The following is an 18708-nucleotide window of genomic DNA, read 5'->3' on the forward strand; positions in this document are numbered from 1 at the left end:
TGTGTTGTTGTTATTATTGACTGCGCTGAGACGTGTATTTGCACATTTTCTGCATGGTAGCCCTTGGTCATATAGGGCACTTGTTGCAAAAGCGGGGATGAGCAACATTTGTAACCGCTTAAAAGTGCAGTATCTTCATTAAGAGGAACTATGAATACATTTCTCAGTCAAAGCACCAAACTGTACTGTTGTACCACACACAGCCCTCTTTAATACATGCAGACAGTATTATCTCATGAAGGGGGTTCGACTTGGTTTCACAGCCTGGTTTATGGGGTAAAAGTGTCAAATATGGCCCCCAGCTCTTTCCACTGAAAGCCCGCTGAGCTCACGTTGAGCACACACAGCTCAGGAGAACACTGAGGTGTAGCAGTGGGAGGATATATCGCAGACACAAAAGAGCAGCACTAGCTCTTTAAACTGAACAGCTTAAATGTTCTGTGACGTCATCAGATCTAGGCAGAAAAATACAGGAGCCTGACCCATCGCCAGGGCAATCAGTGCTCTTACCTCACAGCAAGAGGGTCCCCGATCATGAGGGGCCTTTCTCTACGTGTTCTCCCAGAGTCAAGATAGGTTTCCTCTGGGTGCTCTGATTTCCCCTGCCAATAATAGTTCAGAATCAATGGGTGTATGTTTGTGAGTGCGAAACAAACCACTGGAAATGAGCTACAATATGGTGCGGTGTGTTACATGAATCTGTGTGTTCATTTTGCACTGGATGTGTTTTAAAGGGACTATACGTTGTTGTTAAAATTATGTATTTTCCTCCCGCTACATGTTCCAACAATGTCCTAATGTGTAGAATGAGCCCAGACCTGTTCACCACAACTGCCTCTAAAATCCTGCACTGTCACTCAAAAAGGTGTTACTTCGGTCCGAAGTGCCGTCATGCACGAGCTTAATATAGAAGGTGCAGTTACACATAAGACCTGAGGTGGCAGTAGTGAGTATAAAATGGCAAACTTCCATCTAGCCCCTTTAAAGACAGGTTCTTGGTTTCAGGCAAGATAATAAAAAATAGTATAAGAAAAGGCCATTCCAGTACTGACCTTAGATTTGGAGATCGAGACACTTCTCTGTAGTCCAATGCTTTTCACATGGGCCACAGATCCAGAATGTGCCCAGAACCACAGATGCAAATATAACATTTATTACTATTAATTCATTTTGGATTTGTTGACGATGTAAGTTGATGTTATTGCTGAACTGTGTAGTTTGATATTTCATCTGTAGCTATAATAGTAGCTGCTTCTGCTTTGAATTATGATAAAAGATTCACCAGTGATACAGTTTTAACACAAGGCGTGTGTTTTTTTCTTGATTAAGTCCGTTGCCAAGACAACAGTGGCATGATATTTACGTAGTTTGGTAATTATAATTCTTAGCACAGGTTTGATTGGCTTTTTCCATGACATTCTGTTTTGGATCAAACAAAGGCGTTTCTCTGATTGCAGTGTATTACGTTTTCTCAAACGTGCAAGCACCACACACCTCTCATTTACTACTCAAGGGAGGTGTTCCTCCAAACCTCACCTCATGTGACAGTATCGCAGGAGGTAAAACAGGTCTACTGTGGTACTGACACTGTCTTTGAGCAAAGGACTCAAAATTATTATTTAGAATGATGTGCAAAATAGATTTCATTTTTGCCTTTTTATTCTTAAAAGGGTTATTTTCCCCCAGAAATTGCTACTTTTACAACATATTTTTGTGGCGCAAAAAGAATGTTGCCCTACAAAAAATAAAAGTCAGCTATAGGGCCTTCTATCTTACTACTAATCTTGTACTAAATTAATAAAAAGTCCTTACTTTGTGGAGCTGCAAGCACCACTTCACCTCCACGACGGAAGAATCCACCTCACAAACCTTTCCTTTACTCATGTGTGGCAAACTGACCTCATTTGGTCCAGATTATGGCATTATGTTGGAATGAGAAATAATAATTACACAGGAAAATATTCCTGGTTTAACAAGAAATCGTCATCATCAATATTTACCTTGATAATTCCATATTTTTTCAGTTAAAAAAACGGTAACATTGAATTTGCATCATACTTATTGTTACTTACTTACTGTTGGAATAAACAAGTGCTGAACTTGTTTTACTGGTGTGGCAAAGAGTAAGTAAATTTGCATCTGTAATTTTGTTTACTGGACACACCTAGTAATCCCTGCATGTGCACGGAATGAATGAACTGAACTGAATTAATGATGACTGTATCGATGTACAAACAAGTAAACAAATGATGGGCATGTACAATTATCTCAGATCAAAGCTCGTCATTCAGGTGACAGGCAGGAAAGTAATGACTGTTGACACGTGACGCTCTGGCTGTGTTTTTATACAGAGTTAAGAAATTACAAAACCGAGATTGGAGCTATTGATCACTTGGTTATATGTATATGTATATGTATATGTATATGTATATGTATATGTATATGTATATGTATATGTATATGTATATGTATATGTATATGTATATGTATATGTATATGTATGTATACGTACTGTATGTGGAATGACGCTTAATAACAAAAAGTGAATAAATAAATATTGTGCCCATAGAGAATACCAGTGGGTACATTTTAAATGAGTGAATCATGCTGTCCTTCAAATTTTACATGTAATTACAGTAAGATATTAAGAACAATGTAGCTCATAATAAGCACCAAACAAATAACAGTCAAAGAAAAAGAAGCTTAAGTTTAAAGTAACCCACTGGTAACTTTCCTCAGAGTTTATAAGCCCATTTCACTCGGGTCGGGGGTAAAGCGGCACTGTAATGTTTAAAACAAGCAGAAATCAAATGCCAAAACAATATTCTGCAAGGGGAGAAAATACATTTCTCCCTACGATTTGAAAAATGGGCACGTCCCCTTAAAAATCTTTTGTTCTGCTGGTGCAATCAGTCTAACTATTGCATTGTTCTATTTTAAATGTCGCCATTTTGCAGCTAATTCAAAATATGTCACAATGGCAAGAATAGAGATTTGTGTGGGTGTTTACTCTTCTTCACAAAAGCTTGTAATTGTAACGGTTAAATGGCCTATTCATTTTATGGAGAGCTGAAATTGTTAACTCCAAACACCCTTTTACAATTGTCATGCTACAGAACAAGGCTTTATCGGGCACTTCATGGAATGGACAGTAAATAGAATTACATCATATAAATGAATTTATAACTAGAATGAACTAAATCACTTTTGTTTAATTGTGAGTGTATTTTCATGTGCGTTTGTAGGACTCAGTATTTTGAAATGCATTATGCTTTGTGCTGTTTCATGGAGAGTGGAGGTCTATGTAATGTGTATCATTGCACCATGTTCAACAGTTATTTGACCCGCTATACTGAGCAGTGAGGAGAGGACTCTGATGATGGTCCTTTTGCTGTTTTAACTAAACATTCTCCCAGACTTTCCCCGTGTCCTAATGACGCTTAGAGTTGGATGATAAATACTGTAAGGTCAAGCGGTGGAGAAGCCTGAGATCTGGGAACACAGCTGACAAAACTGCCCTCAGCGTCTCTTTCAGCTCCTGTGTGTTTTAAAAATGTGTGGTTCGCTCACTGGTTTGGAAAATGGCTTAAAACATCATGGTAAATAATTTGATACACTTTGTTTTTGAATTCATTTCATCATAAATAAGATTTGATGAGCTAGGCCTATAATGCGCTGGGTCGAGTGGATTTGTTCCCTTTTTTGGCATTACACATATATGGGCTTCATGACTGTGATCAAACCCCTGCTTGGTGGATGATGTTGGCCCTGTAAACTGTCAAAGTTCCCGTACGTCAGGTTGTAAAGGTTACCTTGTTGTCTGCTGAGTGTAGTGAAGCAGCTTGTCATACTCTCCTCTCTCATTGTCTGGGACACGCCCTCCTCAGCCTCCTGTGCATCCACACACACACGCACCAGACACAGGTGGGCGGGCTGACGCCGTGCTGTCTGCCCGGCATTGAGCTGTATTGTTATTAACTACAGTGTGAATAGAAGCGCAAGCCCCGGCTCCACGGTTCAGGCTGCTGCAGGGCTGGAGGGCTCGCCTTTGTTGTGCGCACCATAATGGCACGGCGTAATTACAGTCTAGAGTCAGCAGCATCTGCCTTACCCTCGCTCACCTGAAGGATCACAGATGAACTGAGGCTGCCTCTCTGCTCCAAATATCTAACCCCCCCCCCAATGGTTGCAGCGCACAGTGGGAGCATTTTTATGTGAACATTTGGACCCAATACACAAGCACGGCTGAAACGCTGCGCCTGTTCAATGGTGTCAAGGGGAAAAGGCGTCAATGAAATTACCAAGATAGTCAGATACCAGAGAGTCATTCAGGATATTACACTGTTTCCAAACATTTGACAATCAGCCCACTCATTTCTATCGGAAATGTCGATTTGACAGTTTGATGTTGAACCTTACGACTGTGTCCCTCTGGTAACAGTGAATACCACTCTCGTAATGGCTGCCAAATGTAGTGACTTTCTCACAGGTTTATTGATGCTTGAGAGGGTAAAATGGTAAAACACACCAGTCAAAGGCAGAGCACAAAGACGCCGTCTTAGCTCTGCACCTTGTGGGTCTACACAGCATATCACAAAGCAACCACTAAAATATCTGCATTTCACAATCAAATATTTGGAAACACTTTATTTTACACTGCCCTTGTACCTGACATATTCAGCACAATGTAATGTGCTATATAAGAATGTGTAACCGTGTGTACCTATGGGTTAGATACACAGTGGAATAATGTAATAAGAGTGTCTTAAGTTTAATGACATTATGTACCTCCAAATTACTAATACACATTATTCCATTGTGTATGTATTACCTTGGTACACTTTCTTTTCAAACAAAACACAAAACAGAGAAAACTCTTTACTCCCGACCCACTGGACACCATGAGAATAATGAGAACTCGACGGGCTCACTATGACACATAACGTGAGACATTATATTGACACCTTTCCTATTCCAGTCATACAGTGTTAATTTCGTCGACTAAAATATTTAGTCTTAATTTTAGTCAAAGTGATATTTTTGACGACTAAAATTTGACTAAAACTAAATTAAAAGTTTTACATGAGACTAAAACTATGACTAAAATGTCCAGATATTTTAGTCGACTAAAATAAGACTAAATAAAAATGAAAAGGAGAGACTAAAATCATTCAAACTTCTATTGAGCGTCTGAAAGAGCCTCAGATCATGTAAAGTCACTGCCAAAGGATCAGCTCTGAGCTTTGTTCATGTGGAGCAGCTCCATGAAGCAGAGGAACAAGATTAAATATGATGATAATGAATATTATCATAAAGTCGACTAAAACTAGTCAATTTCAATTTTAGTCGACTAAAATTGAAGATTTTTTTTTGACTAAAACTAGACTAAAATCGAATTACATGTTCGTCAAAAGACTAAGATTAAACTAAATTAAAATATGTTGTCAAAATTAACACTGCGGTCATAAGTCATCAGCAGTTATAACAGTGTATCTTACAGAAACAACGTTAGAAACTTTCCATTACTTCACATTTCAAACATCAATTGATTTCCAATGACGTTTAAAGGACCGTCATCACACATGAAAATGTCTGGGACAATGTTGATGTCCACAGTCTCCACTGATAAAATAGGTTTTATTGCCATAGTCAGTGAACAGGTTGACAAAGCAGGTCCAGCTTCTCTGATATTGGACATCGAGGAGCTTGAAGTAGAGCTGCTTCTCCTCTGTTTTAGAGGCCTCACTGGGGAGGTGTTCCGGACATGTCCCACTGGGAGGAGGCCCCGGGGAGGACTCAGGACACACTGGAGGGATTATCTCCAGGTCTTTAGGTCTCAGGACCCCCCGGAGGAGCTGGAGGAAGTCTGCAAGGAATATGTATGTGTTTTTGTTTACTCCTGCAACATTCTCTTATTTATTGTCATAGTTGGGAACCTATTACTGTAATATAGACGAGGACACGCGTTTCTGCTGAGACCACTGCCCCGGGGACCCCGCTCTGAAAAAGTGGAACTAAAATAATGTTATTGCTGCTTTGAATGAGTGCAGGGAAACTTACAAGTAAAACTCAAGAAGGGCCATTTACGAAGCATTCTCTCACTGACATACAATGGGTAATAATGAAGAAAAAAGAAGAAACATCTACTTAACTGGGGCAAAGAAGTTGAATGTTCTACATGTCAAGACGAACATTAACAGATGAGTTTTAAGGGAGCAATAATTTGTTCCCATGTTTGCCTCTTTAACATGCCAAAATGAGCACTTTACCCTCACAGAGAGCCGGGGCAGAGTCGACGACAGAAACCGTGCCACTAAATAACAGCATTGATGGTGAGGAGGGTGTTGCCGAGCTCTGCCAGAGATGAAATCAAGGAGAGGAGGAATGTTGGCAGCACATGAGAGCCGGAGTGCCGCGTGGATCTGTCATAACTCCTCACACGATCAGCCGGTGCGAGGCAGAACACGCCACAACATCTCCTGGTGTCACTCCGCCTCAGTGGCTGTCCTCACAATATACATGGCAGACTACTAATTATTATTGCAAGTCAAGTGGCTGCGCGCTTCCCATTGTCATGTTCAATTGCTGTTATAATGAGGCTTTGTCTCATTTTAATATCGGGACATTCCTGCATGTCAGGGTCAAATTAGTCACAAATAATTCAGTCACGCGCTTCACTCATTTGTTTACACGTGTCAAAAACGTATAGGCCTAAAAAAAACACACACTAAATATTTCACAGCTACGTTAGTCATGCTCGGTCACATCGCCATATGGATCAGGCCTGAATCCAAATCCGTATTTTTATGTATTTTAATGTCATTTAATGTAATTTATTTTCAACTCTTCACTTTACGTCAGCACGTGCAATAATGTCTCACAGGCAGCTATTTATTTATTTATTTATTTTTAATTTTAAATTGCAGTTTATGCAGCCACGCATAGGCTGCCTGTTCACTTAGAAATGCAGAGAGTAAGAAAATAAATTACTGCGTCTAACAGACTTTAAGCCAGAGGCACAAGTGAGCAGTTATTTATTTTATTAGCCTATTTCTAAATAAATCTTCTTCAATATTGCAAGACTGAGTTTCGCCGCAGCATCGGTGTTCCTTTATTCCCCCGCGTGTCTCGTTTGGCTCAGCGGGCGCGTGCTCCGGGATTTCCACATGAGCGCATAATGACAAAAGATTGACTGAAATGACAGCGTTCAGCCGAAATCACAAGTTTAGAGTTTAGACTCTCGAAAGCCACTGTTTGTTGATGGTTATGTGGCGCGGGACCACAAGCGGAGCAGCGCACGAGGCCGCGCACGTGTGTGTATGTGTGAGCGCGCGCACATGGGAGACCGTTTCAATATTCGGTCAAAATGCATCAACGACAAATGTTATAGGGATGACGTTTAGCCTCTTTCTGCTGGAAACAGTGTGATATAAAACCTACAGGTCACCTGAGCGCGGGCTTTGTTACAGAAAATACACACTGTGGTGCAGGCATTGAGCTAATGCATTTATAGGGCCTGTGGAAACAAGGGAATATCCACAGAAACTCCTCTGAACTTGGTTTATTTTTTTCTACATATTGTCCTGTCATGAATATCCCGCGTGGACTAAACATTAATGCTAAGGCTCGCATTGACCGTTGGCTGATCTGCATCAACAGCAGGAGTAAAATATAAAAGTCTATAATCTTCCTGCTCGGTTGAGGCGTGCGTAATAGTTTTACGCGTGTGTTCCCGCGCTGCTTCGGGCCTGTTCTCTGGCCCGTGCACGCTGAGTGGCTCGTGCTGTGGTTGGTGACGCTGCAGCCAATGAGAGGGCTGTGCGCGCATGAGGCAGACACCAGGCTGCACGGCCACAGTCGCGATGAACTGAAGCGAGCGAAGCAAACGCAGCCTCATCTTCACCAAACGGTTCTTCTGTGCAGGGCGAGTCCGCGCTGTTTGGACCGACGAGAGGCGCCAGAGAAACGGAGCGGAGCTGTTATCCGGTGCCTGCAAAGTCCTCCTGCGCCTCGGCTCAAAGGACCCCGAGAACACAGGGGTTTCGAGGATAGCGGCATCGCGCACAACTGGGAATGTAGCCGAAGAAGACCCGCTGGACTACGGGACCATACGGGGGTGTCGCTCCCAGTCTGTTGTAAAGTTGCATTTGAAAGATTTAGCATTTCATGACTGCTCGCTCCTGTGGTGTGATTCTCGTCCGCGTTATGGCTTGTTTGAAAACGTGTTCGGACTGGAGTTCTTAGCGGACACAAGAGCGCACCAGAGTCCTGGGCCCAATGATGACTATGAGCTCCATGCCGGACGCTCTGTCTGACCCGTCCAAGTCGGCCTTTTTGGAATTCAGCGGGCACAGCTACCCCGGACATACCGGACACCAGCAGCACAGCCCGGGCTTGACACACAATCACTACCCGGTGCACAGTTTGCACAGCGTGGGGCCCTCGCAGCACGACGGACCGTTCCCCTCGGGGGCTTCGTATGGACGGCCTTTAGGATACTCTCCATACCACAGCCACCCCGGGGCTTACCTGCCGTACCAGCCCGGCGCTCACAGCGGAGGGCTGGGGCACTCCAGGCTAGAAGAGTCCGGTATGTACAAATACTGAGGATCAGTGTTTACGCAGAGTGAATGAGCCTGGAGAATAATGAAAGGCCTAAACACACAATGATTATAAATGATAATACTATTAGGCCTTCTTCTAATTTATTACTCCTACTGCTATTACTACTATTACTATTACTATTACTACTAATGCTATAGGCCTACTTCTACTGCTGTTACTAATAGCTAATAATAATAGCAAATATTATGCTCTAATAATAATAGCTAATAATAATAATAATAATAATAATAATAATAATAATAATAATAATAATAATAATAATAATAATAATAATAATTTGCCAATAATGTGGAAATAAATCAAATAAATAAATAAATTATGATATGAAAAGTCAAATCAAAGGAAGTTTAAGGTTTTATCGCCAGTGGTAAAGTTAAACATTGTGGTGCACACTTTATAATGTCCAAGATTCATGTCATTTCCCCTCTTTTCTACAGGATTATATCCAGGAAAACGTGGGCAATATTCAGGCAATATTAATGTACTCCCTTTGTTGATAAGGACCTAAGTGATATGTATTTGTGACAAGCAAAAAACAAAACAATCATGTTGACCACACCGCTTTACAGAACTAAAAATAATTTCTCTCCCCATGAAAACTGTGGCCCCGGAGTGTGAGGTATCACAAAAAAAGCCAAGTGTCACACTCACACAGCGATACGAAGTCATTTAATATGCACTGAACCCCCCTAAACTTTTAAGGGTAGCGTCTGTTTCTAATACAAAATATATAAACCATTATTAAGTATTTATTGAGTTTTGTTACGACCCATTAAAAGAAAGAAACCAAAATCTCTAATCATTTCCAAAGCAACAATTTCCCGCCCCAAATGACCACAGGCACAATCCAGGACCCCTGATGTAGAAACTCATCAGTAATACAGATCACATCAAACAAAAACAAAACATTTAAAACATGGTTTATGTATTTACATTGTTTACTCTGTTATTTGCTGATTTCAATGAATTAAATAGACTATATGAATTTATGTATATATATATTTCTTATCTTGAAATCATTCACCCCCAGCTCAGTGCTCGCGCCCTCCTTTAGGAACCACTGGCTTGTTGTTGAATATATTTCATTGTGCCTTTATTTAGGAAAGGCTCAATGAGATTCAAAGCACAATATTGGAGAAAGCAAAGAACTGGGGGAAACATCCAAACCCTACGCAGAAAGGTTCAAGGACCACTTAGAACACCATCATACGTTATGCGTTTCCTCCACCACGGAGCAGCGGCCAGCACACCATTCACTTTTCAGCGGTTGAGTTTTCCGTGACGCCTGCTGTGGGGCCTGGGCTCGTGCACAGCTGTTGTCTCTGAGAGTTCTTGTCATAATATGGATGAATTTGGGCCGGCAGCATGTCATCAACACTGGCAAACATCCTCTTTATGATTGTTATTTCTCTCTACGGTGTCATAGAAAAAAAGATCATGCGGATGTTGTGTTATTATAATGTCGACAAATGAAAAAGTCAGTACATGTTTAGCTGTTTCTTACCTATCCTGCTACAAAATGTCTCCACATTCAAATTGAACTGAACTCCATCACATCTGCCGTACACGAAACATCTGCACCGTGACCTCTCATTGGGGAGGCGCGATGATGCGGTGGATTACCCCGAAATGATTTGTCTCTTCTGTGCGCAGAGCATGACAAGCCCACCACGGTGATCGAAAACGGGGAGGTCCGGCTCAACGGCAAGGGCAAGAAGATCCGCAAACCTCGCACCATCTACTCCAGCCTGCAGCTCCAGGCCCTCAACCAGCGCTTCCAGCAGACCCAGTACCTGGCGCTGCCCGAGAGAGCCGACCTGGCCGCCAAACTGGGCCTCACGCAAACGCAGGTAAGGGTCGTCTGGGTCATATCGGGGCCTGTGTGTCCCGCCTGCCGTCTCTCTCTGTTGGCTCTCCTCAAATTGTGAGGAAGTGTCACTCCGGGTGGACCAGGCACCAGTTTATCCGCCCACCGACCCACGGACACACATTAAGACGGGCACCACTGATTTAAGTAGAAGTGAAAATCAGATGTGATGAATCATTTGTCGAGCAAAAGTTTCATAATAATAGGAATAACTCACTTAATCTGCCTATGTGTGTGTAAGAAGAAAGGTTGTATTTTTTATTTTTATGATAAAGTACTGAAACACAATAAAGTTAAATAAGCCATTCTACGACACCATTACTACAACAGCTACTACTACCTCCACTGCTCTCACTGGAATTAGCGATATCTACTTAAAGCCACACCCCACAGAATTTTACCCAAGAAATAAAATTGAAATACAAGCATTTATTTTATGACAGATATTTTCATAATAGAAAAATGGCTCATAAATGAACAAACAAACATGTGCTTTTACTGTGAGCGGCTCAGCTCTACTAAGACATGACTGCAACTTTACAGAGAGTGGGTACGTCTCCAGCTCGTCTCCATGGAGATGATGACTAAAGTCAGCAGAATTTGAGATTTAAACGGGTTAGGTCCTCATCCAAATCCATTCTTTGATTACCCACTGCAGAAATTGCATTTTCTGTGTCAAGCTGGTCATTAAGAGCATGTTTTGTACTGATGGCAAATGTAGTCTTTTAATAACCCGACAAAATACTATAATAAATTCTAATTGATTTAATATATGTGCAACTTTCAACATGACATCTATTTATGAAGCATTAAATACATTTCAATAGGATTTGGGCATAATATAAATGTAGAAATTGTTTTAGAATTTAGAATTGTTCTTTTTTTTTCAATACTCAAAAATCAAACAAAGTGCAAACAAAGTGCTGCCCGATATTGAGGTACAGCCCTGGTTGTTGTTTTAATAAATGTCACACACTGGGCGTATTACGATCGGAGTGAAAACCCAAAACACGCACCGGTGCATTCTTACAAACTGCTGTCACGTTTTGGCAGGGCTCGTCTCTGCAATTAAACCCAGCCATTTACGTAATAAGATGCAGCCTTGTAAAAGTGTAGTCATGCAAAGGTCAACCAGGGATCATTTCTCCTAAACTATCGTGCCACAAAACAAAAGCCACGCAGCGCAACAGCGGCACGAGGAATGCAGGGCGTGTGGTGCCCGCCTCGTCTCCACTCTTCAATAATGATTTTACATTCATTGAAAGTAGCAGGGGCTTTGTATTGCGTTAGAAAAATACTGTCTATTTATTTATCATTATTAATTTATAATATGCATAACTTATCGGCACGTTAGTGATCTCAAATAAAATATCTGTTGATACAAAGCCTATAGACTATGGCGGAACAAAATTGACTTTTTAAATATTTTTGCACAAACCAGTAAATACTTAAAGAAACCTACTTTTAGTTTCATGCTGTGTTGGTATTGTTTTAGCATTAGCTGCTTTCATCCCCTACATTGCGAACAAAGCGAATTGTGTGATATCAGCCATAGCACTTTATAGTTACAGTTATATAGAATAATTTCAGATTATATACTCTAAAAAACGGGAAAAAAAGGACTAGTAATTAAAAATGTGGACACTTAATTTTAACATTTTGCAATAAAAGGTTTGAAAGTGTTTTAGCTCCATTTCGCAGACAACACGCTACTAAAAAATACCAGTAAATATGAATAGAGATAAACATTTGTAAATAGTCAACATCACACTCGAGGTATAGGGAACAAGAACTGACTTTAACAACATTCAGATCACTTCCAGTTTAGACCTTTGTGAACATGTAAGTTTGAGAATATGGGCTTGAGTTGTAGCGATGAATGTTACTGGTTGCGACTGGATGGGAAACCGAGATGACAAATGGCCGCGCGGCGCTTTCGACTTGCACTTGTGAGTGGAGTGTACATAAGTGGCACGGAGATGTTGGCCCTAATCCTATTTGAATCAGCCACTCTGTTTACCCTGGGAGTAAAAGGATCATCCACTCTGTGCCTTCATGACAGACGGACAAAAAGACTGGATCTTGCAGAATTAGTCATTAGCGGATATATCTCTGAAATCACGGTTGGCTTGAACTCAAGTTGTTACACGCCGGTAAAGCAAGGCACATTTGGATATTGTAACAACTACCCCGAGTGGCCATTAGGCGTCATTATATTTTGATCAGTGTCACGGAGTAATAACATTTTAGAAAACAGCAAATTTACAGTGTTTCAAAATGTGGAAAAGGCACAGGGATTTGTGACGGTAACATGGTAAAAAATAAATAACACATCCAGTAAATATAGGCACAAAGAAGCACTTATATTTTCTTTGATTTGTGGTTTTAAATGCATTTCTGTTTGCAGTCATCTCTTTGAGACTTGCAGAAAGTGAATGTAAAGAAGTTCGGATCAGAAACATCACAATAGTCTGAAAACAAAAACCTCGATTGACCGTTTTGAAAATCTCACTTAAATACTTTTGAATGTGGATACTTTTGTGCTTATACAGTACTTTGCTCCTGTATTTGTACTTTTCATTAAGTAGACAATTTGAATATTTCATCCACCTCTGTCATTTCTCGAGTCTTGCTAAATTACATTTCCATCACAAACACGAGTGCATTCAAAATGGCACTAAATGTACGTCTGAGCTCAGATAGGGACAATTTAAAATTTATTTTGTGAATGTTGTTACTGAATGTGTGTTATTCACATTGTGCAATTTTTAATATATTTCAACATAACTTTAACCTGTGGCTGCACTCATTCTCATGCACTGCAACTTTACTTATGTTACTTACCCTCCTGTACGAACCTAGGAAATTGGATCAACTACTTCTTATAACCATAAGTTATCCTATTACATCCCAGGGTTACACACAAACTTGGCAATATTTGATTTACAGAAATGAAAACTATGATCATGACAGTAGCCCATGTCATGCCAGGGTCAAGAGGTTCACAAGAAAACAAGGGGTTATCCATGAGTCTTACCACAGAAGCTGGATGCTTCTCTATTGTGGTAGATCTAGTGTCAGCATTTACCACAACATTTGTCCTAATCCGGACAGAGTAGAAAATAAGAGTCTACAATATTTAGCATTTAAGATGAGATTTGAAGTTTGGAGATTTGTTTACGGAGAGCAAGAGATCCTTACACAGCATGAGAAGTCTGCGTGGTGACAATGTCAATGCTACACATAAACCCACGCTTCGAGTTTCAGTGACCTTTTTCAGCACTCGCTCAGCTTTAATATCAGTTCACATGTATTCAGCTCCTGTGAGGGCATATACATGTGCAGTCGGAGTGGGAAATATAAACACTCGCAAACAGGGCGTGAGATAGGGATCACATACCGCAGCTCGGTCTGGATACCGCGCCATTAGGATGCCGGCCAGCCACCATTTTCTGTGTGAGGCCCTACTGTGGCCAGTTACTGCTGCGTAGCGGCACGTATACACCGCTCAAATGGCCATCAGATCGTATCAACAACCAGCCGAGTGCAAGGATTAGGTCACAGGTTCGCACTGCACAAAAATGTGTCATAGCGGCAGTTTCAGTCGTTGTGGGTCACAGACTTTTGCCAAAATGATTCTGTTAATAAAATGCTTTTGTTGTTTGGATAGTTTAGATAGTTTGCTTTTTGATTCTTTCCTGTTTTGACATTGCACTAGTTCTCGTCACAAAAGGTCCTGAAAAACAGAGACAAATGACTGAATAAATACTGTCTCTTACTTTGGGTTCGATCATAGTGACGTTTATTACTTCAGTGAATGTGAATGTAGTGGCAATCATAATAGCAACAGTAGTAACAGAAGTAACGGAAGCAAATTAACTTTGGAGGAACAAGTCAAGTGTTTACCATAACCACGTACTACACGCCAACATTTACCGCCACAGGCTAATGTAAAGTTTTCCTAACACAGTGTTCCTCAGATAAACAGAGGCTAAATGCAAAATATACATCAGAACATGTTGTTATTGTTCCTGATTTTAAACTGCCTGGTTACTCTTGAGTACTTTTACCACAATATTTATAAAAATGCTCAGTGTGTTAACGTCGCAGACACCTGGTTTGCCTCTCTGCCACTCCACTCGGCTAATGCTGGTGTCATTACCCGAGCTCTCAGCGAAAACTGTCAGGCCCCACGCTGCAGGTGTAATATGAAACCAATAATTAGTGAAAAAGTCCTCTCGCTGCGGCTGAATTAGCTTAACGCGCTGTTGATTGACTCCAAGCCATAAGATACACTACACTTAACATAAGATGCCTGTATCTCTGAGCAAGAAAAGGTCGTAATTGTGCTGCGGGCCCCGGGTTTTGTGGCCGCAGTTTAGCTGAAGCTTCAATGGTTTTGTTTATGGAGTGATTTTTATGCAAGTATTCCACATAATGAACTGGGATTGACGTCAGCGCGTAGAACAGAACAATAGGGTTCTAATGAAATGCTAAATTTAACTTTTTGACGACCTGAGACAAAGGATGTGAGAAAGTTGGGTGTTATTTGATCGCAGAAAGAAAAGGACATAATTGACCGCATATTTAAAGTTAATTAGCCTAAATGAACATTTACCAGAACAGAATGACTGCTATAAAACAGGAGATGATTAGAAACAATTGCTTATCTATTGTCATCACTTCAAACAGGGCCGCCTTGGAGCTTTTTATGGGTCCTGTGCGAAATTCTGCTTTGGGGCCCCTTTTAGCTTTAGTAAATGTGGAGTCGCGTCATTGATATTCTATATAAATAAACAAACAGAGCCCTCAACACACACTCGAACACTCAAGGGCACACGTCGCTGATGTTTTTTTTTTCTTTTCTTCTGAGTGTGTTCCTTGTTTTTGCTTCTGCTCGCAAGCCACGTGATCAGTTCTAACCAATCGGGCAGTTTGTCTCCGTGGGTCCTGTACATTTGCAGACTCTTGCTTATATTGAGAAGGTTGAGGCCTTATCTGACCGCTTGCAATTATTAATGATGAAGTAGTGCTCTCACAACGATGACAGGTTGCTTGACATGAAATTTGATGCTCAATTTGCTGCCCTGGCTAACAAAGCAGCACACGCGCCAACTTTTATCAGCAACATAAGAAGAGCGTCTCATAGTGAGGACAGCCGATTGCTGGATTGCCGAATAGGCTGGATGTTCTGCTTTCTCTCTGCAAATCTTCCTCTAGTGTCCTCTTACAAGTCTGCACCCGTCGAGCATTGTTCTGGGACTGTTTGCTCTTGTGCTGAAAATTGATAAAACAATACCACAACATAATAATGCTGATCTGGAAGAGCTTTTGTGATCTTTTGTGAAAAGCAGAGCATGTATAGCTGAGTGGATCAACAAGGCTTTGCTTTAGCCAGTCAGATCAAAGCATCAATTCAGTCATTTATTAATTTCGTATATTCAATTTGGTGTTCTGTAAAGGTGTAGCAGAGTACCTGTTTTGTGTGCCATTATATTAACAGGAATGGTTGTTTTTTGGCTAATGTAAAACCCACCCCTCACTGTTTTACTGCTGCATGACCAGCCCGTCCCGTCTACTGACCGACTCAAACGTCTAAAGAGAGACTCATAAGAACTGCAACAATCCATGCAGTTCAAAGTCACTATATTTGTGTGTGTGTGGCAGAAGTCATAATCTAAAAGACGAGCTTGGCTGCTGTACGACTATAAACTCCTCATTAAACCTGCTAACCAGGCCATTTCTTTCTTTTGTCTTGAAGGTGAAAATTTGGTTCCAAAACAAGCGGTCCAAGTACAAGAAGATCATGAAGAACGGACCTTGCGGAGTGGAGGGGGAACATCTGGCTCCACCGCCGGCGTCCTCGTCCTCCCCCTGCTCCCTGTGGGACATCGGCATGGCCACCAAAGCTGCCCCGGTGCACTCCGGAGCCTACATGAACAATTTTGGACACTGGTACCCCGGACATCAGCAGGACTCAGTGCCCAGAACTCAGATGATGTGACAAACAACCAGCACATTTTTTTTTTTGTATGTTGACTGCAGGATTTGAGGGTAAACTTAAAAGTCTTAAATGCTAAACTGGCTCGTTTGGGCCAGGTTGAATCAAGCAAGTCAACAAACTATTGATCTGATCTTCTCAGCACTTACCTTACCACCACAATGAGGCGAAAAGCAAGTGTTCTGTTCAGTGTGAGAAATATCAACTCTTCAAAAGGCGCCATTTGTCAGACATTTTGTTACAGCTTGTAATGCAAGTATAAAAGGTTTACAGATTATTCTTAAAAGCATGGGGGCCAACGCAAAGACCTGTGGAAATCACCCCTCTTTAGTCATATAGGGCTGTGTGATATACTTTGCACAATGTTTACAAGAATATTCAACTAGCAGCATTCGGATACTTGTAAGATATTCACCTTATTCTGCCCCGCCCACTTTTGCCACTTTTTGCGTTTTCTCGACGCTTCTGTTGTATGGCGGCGCCCACACGAACGTCCGGAATAAGGTGAATAGATGAACCTACATTTGAACGGGGTCAATTCTCATTTCCCCCTCTACTGGGAACAGGCTAAAGTCATCATTTGTAGCTGTAGTGACTCCTTTCAACGCATTTTGAAAGCGCCGAAACACCATTATGTACAGTATTTGTATCTTCAAGTGCCTGCCAGGATATCTCTCGCACTGACACACAATATTCTTACCCCGCCCCCCCTCACAATTGCATTGTCTCAAATAGGGGTTCGGTAAACAGCGGTTGTTTCTGGAGATTTCAGGGATTTTTGGTGCTGAGTTGTCATGGGGGCATCAGAACAACAATGCTTTTTGCTGTTTGTAAAATACAAACTGATGCGAAAAACACTAAAGGACTTTTGTTTTGTGAGTATTTCTTGTGCTGTAAGTTTAACAGGGTAATACTGTATGATGCACTCTGATAACGTTTTTGTGACATGACAATCTCTCAAGTGACACTTAGCAATAAAGCACCGGGGATTAGAAACTGGCAACACAGATTCTTCAGTTGTTCAGTTTGAATTAAACTTTATGTTTCAAGAGGACAATACGAAGCGGTGAGGAACTCTTTCTCAGTCTGAGAGGTGGGGATTTGTTCGCCGGGTCATACTGTGCTTTTGTCAAACCCCATTAAGGCAAACCCCCAAATTGTATCCCATAGTTTATTATTGTAAAAGTAAAATATGGCATCAGAATTAACTATTTCATTTGTAAAGGTCATTCCAACTTGGTTATTAATGGACTTGGAGGCGAATGTTTCAAACGCAATCCACCTAAAATACTGAAGCAATATTTTTACACTCGTGTTTTGGCTCGATAAACTTTCAGATAAATGGATCCCAGTGAGCTAATTTGATTGTGTTGGTTGAACATATATTAATCAGCAGTGATTTCTTTGGCTTGACTTCAGAGATAACATCTGTTGTACCCCATAGATGCAATATCAAAACAAACTGTGCACAGCGATTCGCAGCATCGTCTGGAGGCATTTTCTCTGGAGTCATAAATCAGAAGAAGCGGGTCACGGCTCTCGCCCTGCAGACATCTGGAAAAGCAACGAGTCGTCCAACTTGGTCAATGATTTTATAAAATGACCGTGTCAATTATAGGTAATTTAGGACAGGGCTTGTTAAATAACGCTTTCACTCAGACGCTGTAATTATGTGTAATTGTCAGTCAAGGGAATATCTTGCAGCTCGCAGCTCTGAAAAGAGGAAGTGCCAGATTATCAGAATGGATTAGTCCAAGCTAATCCTTCATTTGTTTTAATTTGACTGATTTATGAATGTGATAAAACTATGTTATTTTTCACAGGTACATTACAACACAGTACTACTGTTAATATGGACAAAAAAAGGTCTAAGTAATGCCTTCAGGTGCAGCACCAAATCTGTCTTTACATTCATCTTACTTAAAGGTGCATTATGCAACTTTTTTATGTGGAAATAAAAGTTGATATTTGTGCGTATTTAACCTGGTAGTGACCAGCAGCTGTATGAGTGGTTATCATGGCGCCTTTACATCACAGTGGTCTCTAGGATGGACCAGAATCAATGGGAAGGTTTTCACTACTTCCTCTCACCAGGAAACCTAGAAAACAATTGATCCTGGCGCGTTGTAGAGACCACCTTGATCAAAAGTAAAGGCGCCATGATGAGCACTCATACAGCTGCTGGATCACTACCTGGTCAAATACGCACAAATAT

The 18708-nt window shown here is 41.1% G+C and overlaps 1 protein-coding gene across 1 annotated transcript; it reads left to right on the forward strand.

Annotated features, from left to right (window-relative positions):
- Positions 1–8277: 8277 nt before the first annotated feature.
- Positions 8278–16496, forward strand: LOC306969408 (homeobox protein Dlx4a-like; the record flags this gene model as incomplete). The annotated part of the gene is made up of 3 exons (XM_079565029.1): positions 8278–8590; positions 10279–10475; positions 16254–16496. 3 exons carry the CDS (start codon positions 8278–8280, stop codon positions 16494–16496), a joined length of 753 nt encoding a protein of 250 aa, XP_079421155.1.
- Between the last annotated feature and the right edge of the window lie 2212 nt (positions 16497–18708).

This window comes from Gobius niger (genome assembly GCF_951799975.1).
Source record: "Gobius niger genome assembly, chromosome: 10".
Lineage (NCBI taxonomy): Eukaryota > Metazoa > Chordata > Actinopteri > Gobiiformes > Gobiidae > Gobius > Gobius niger.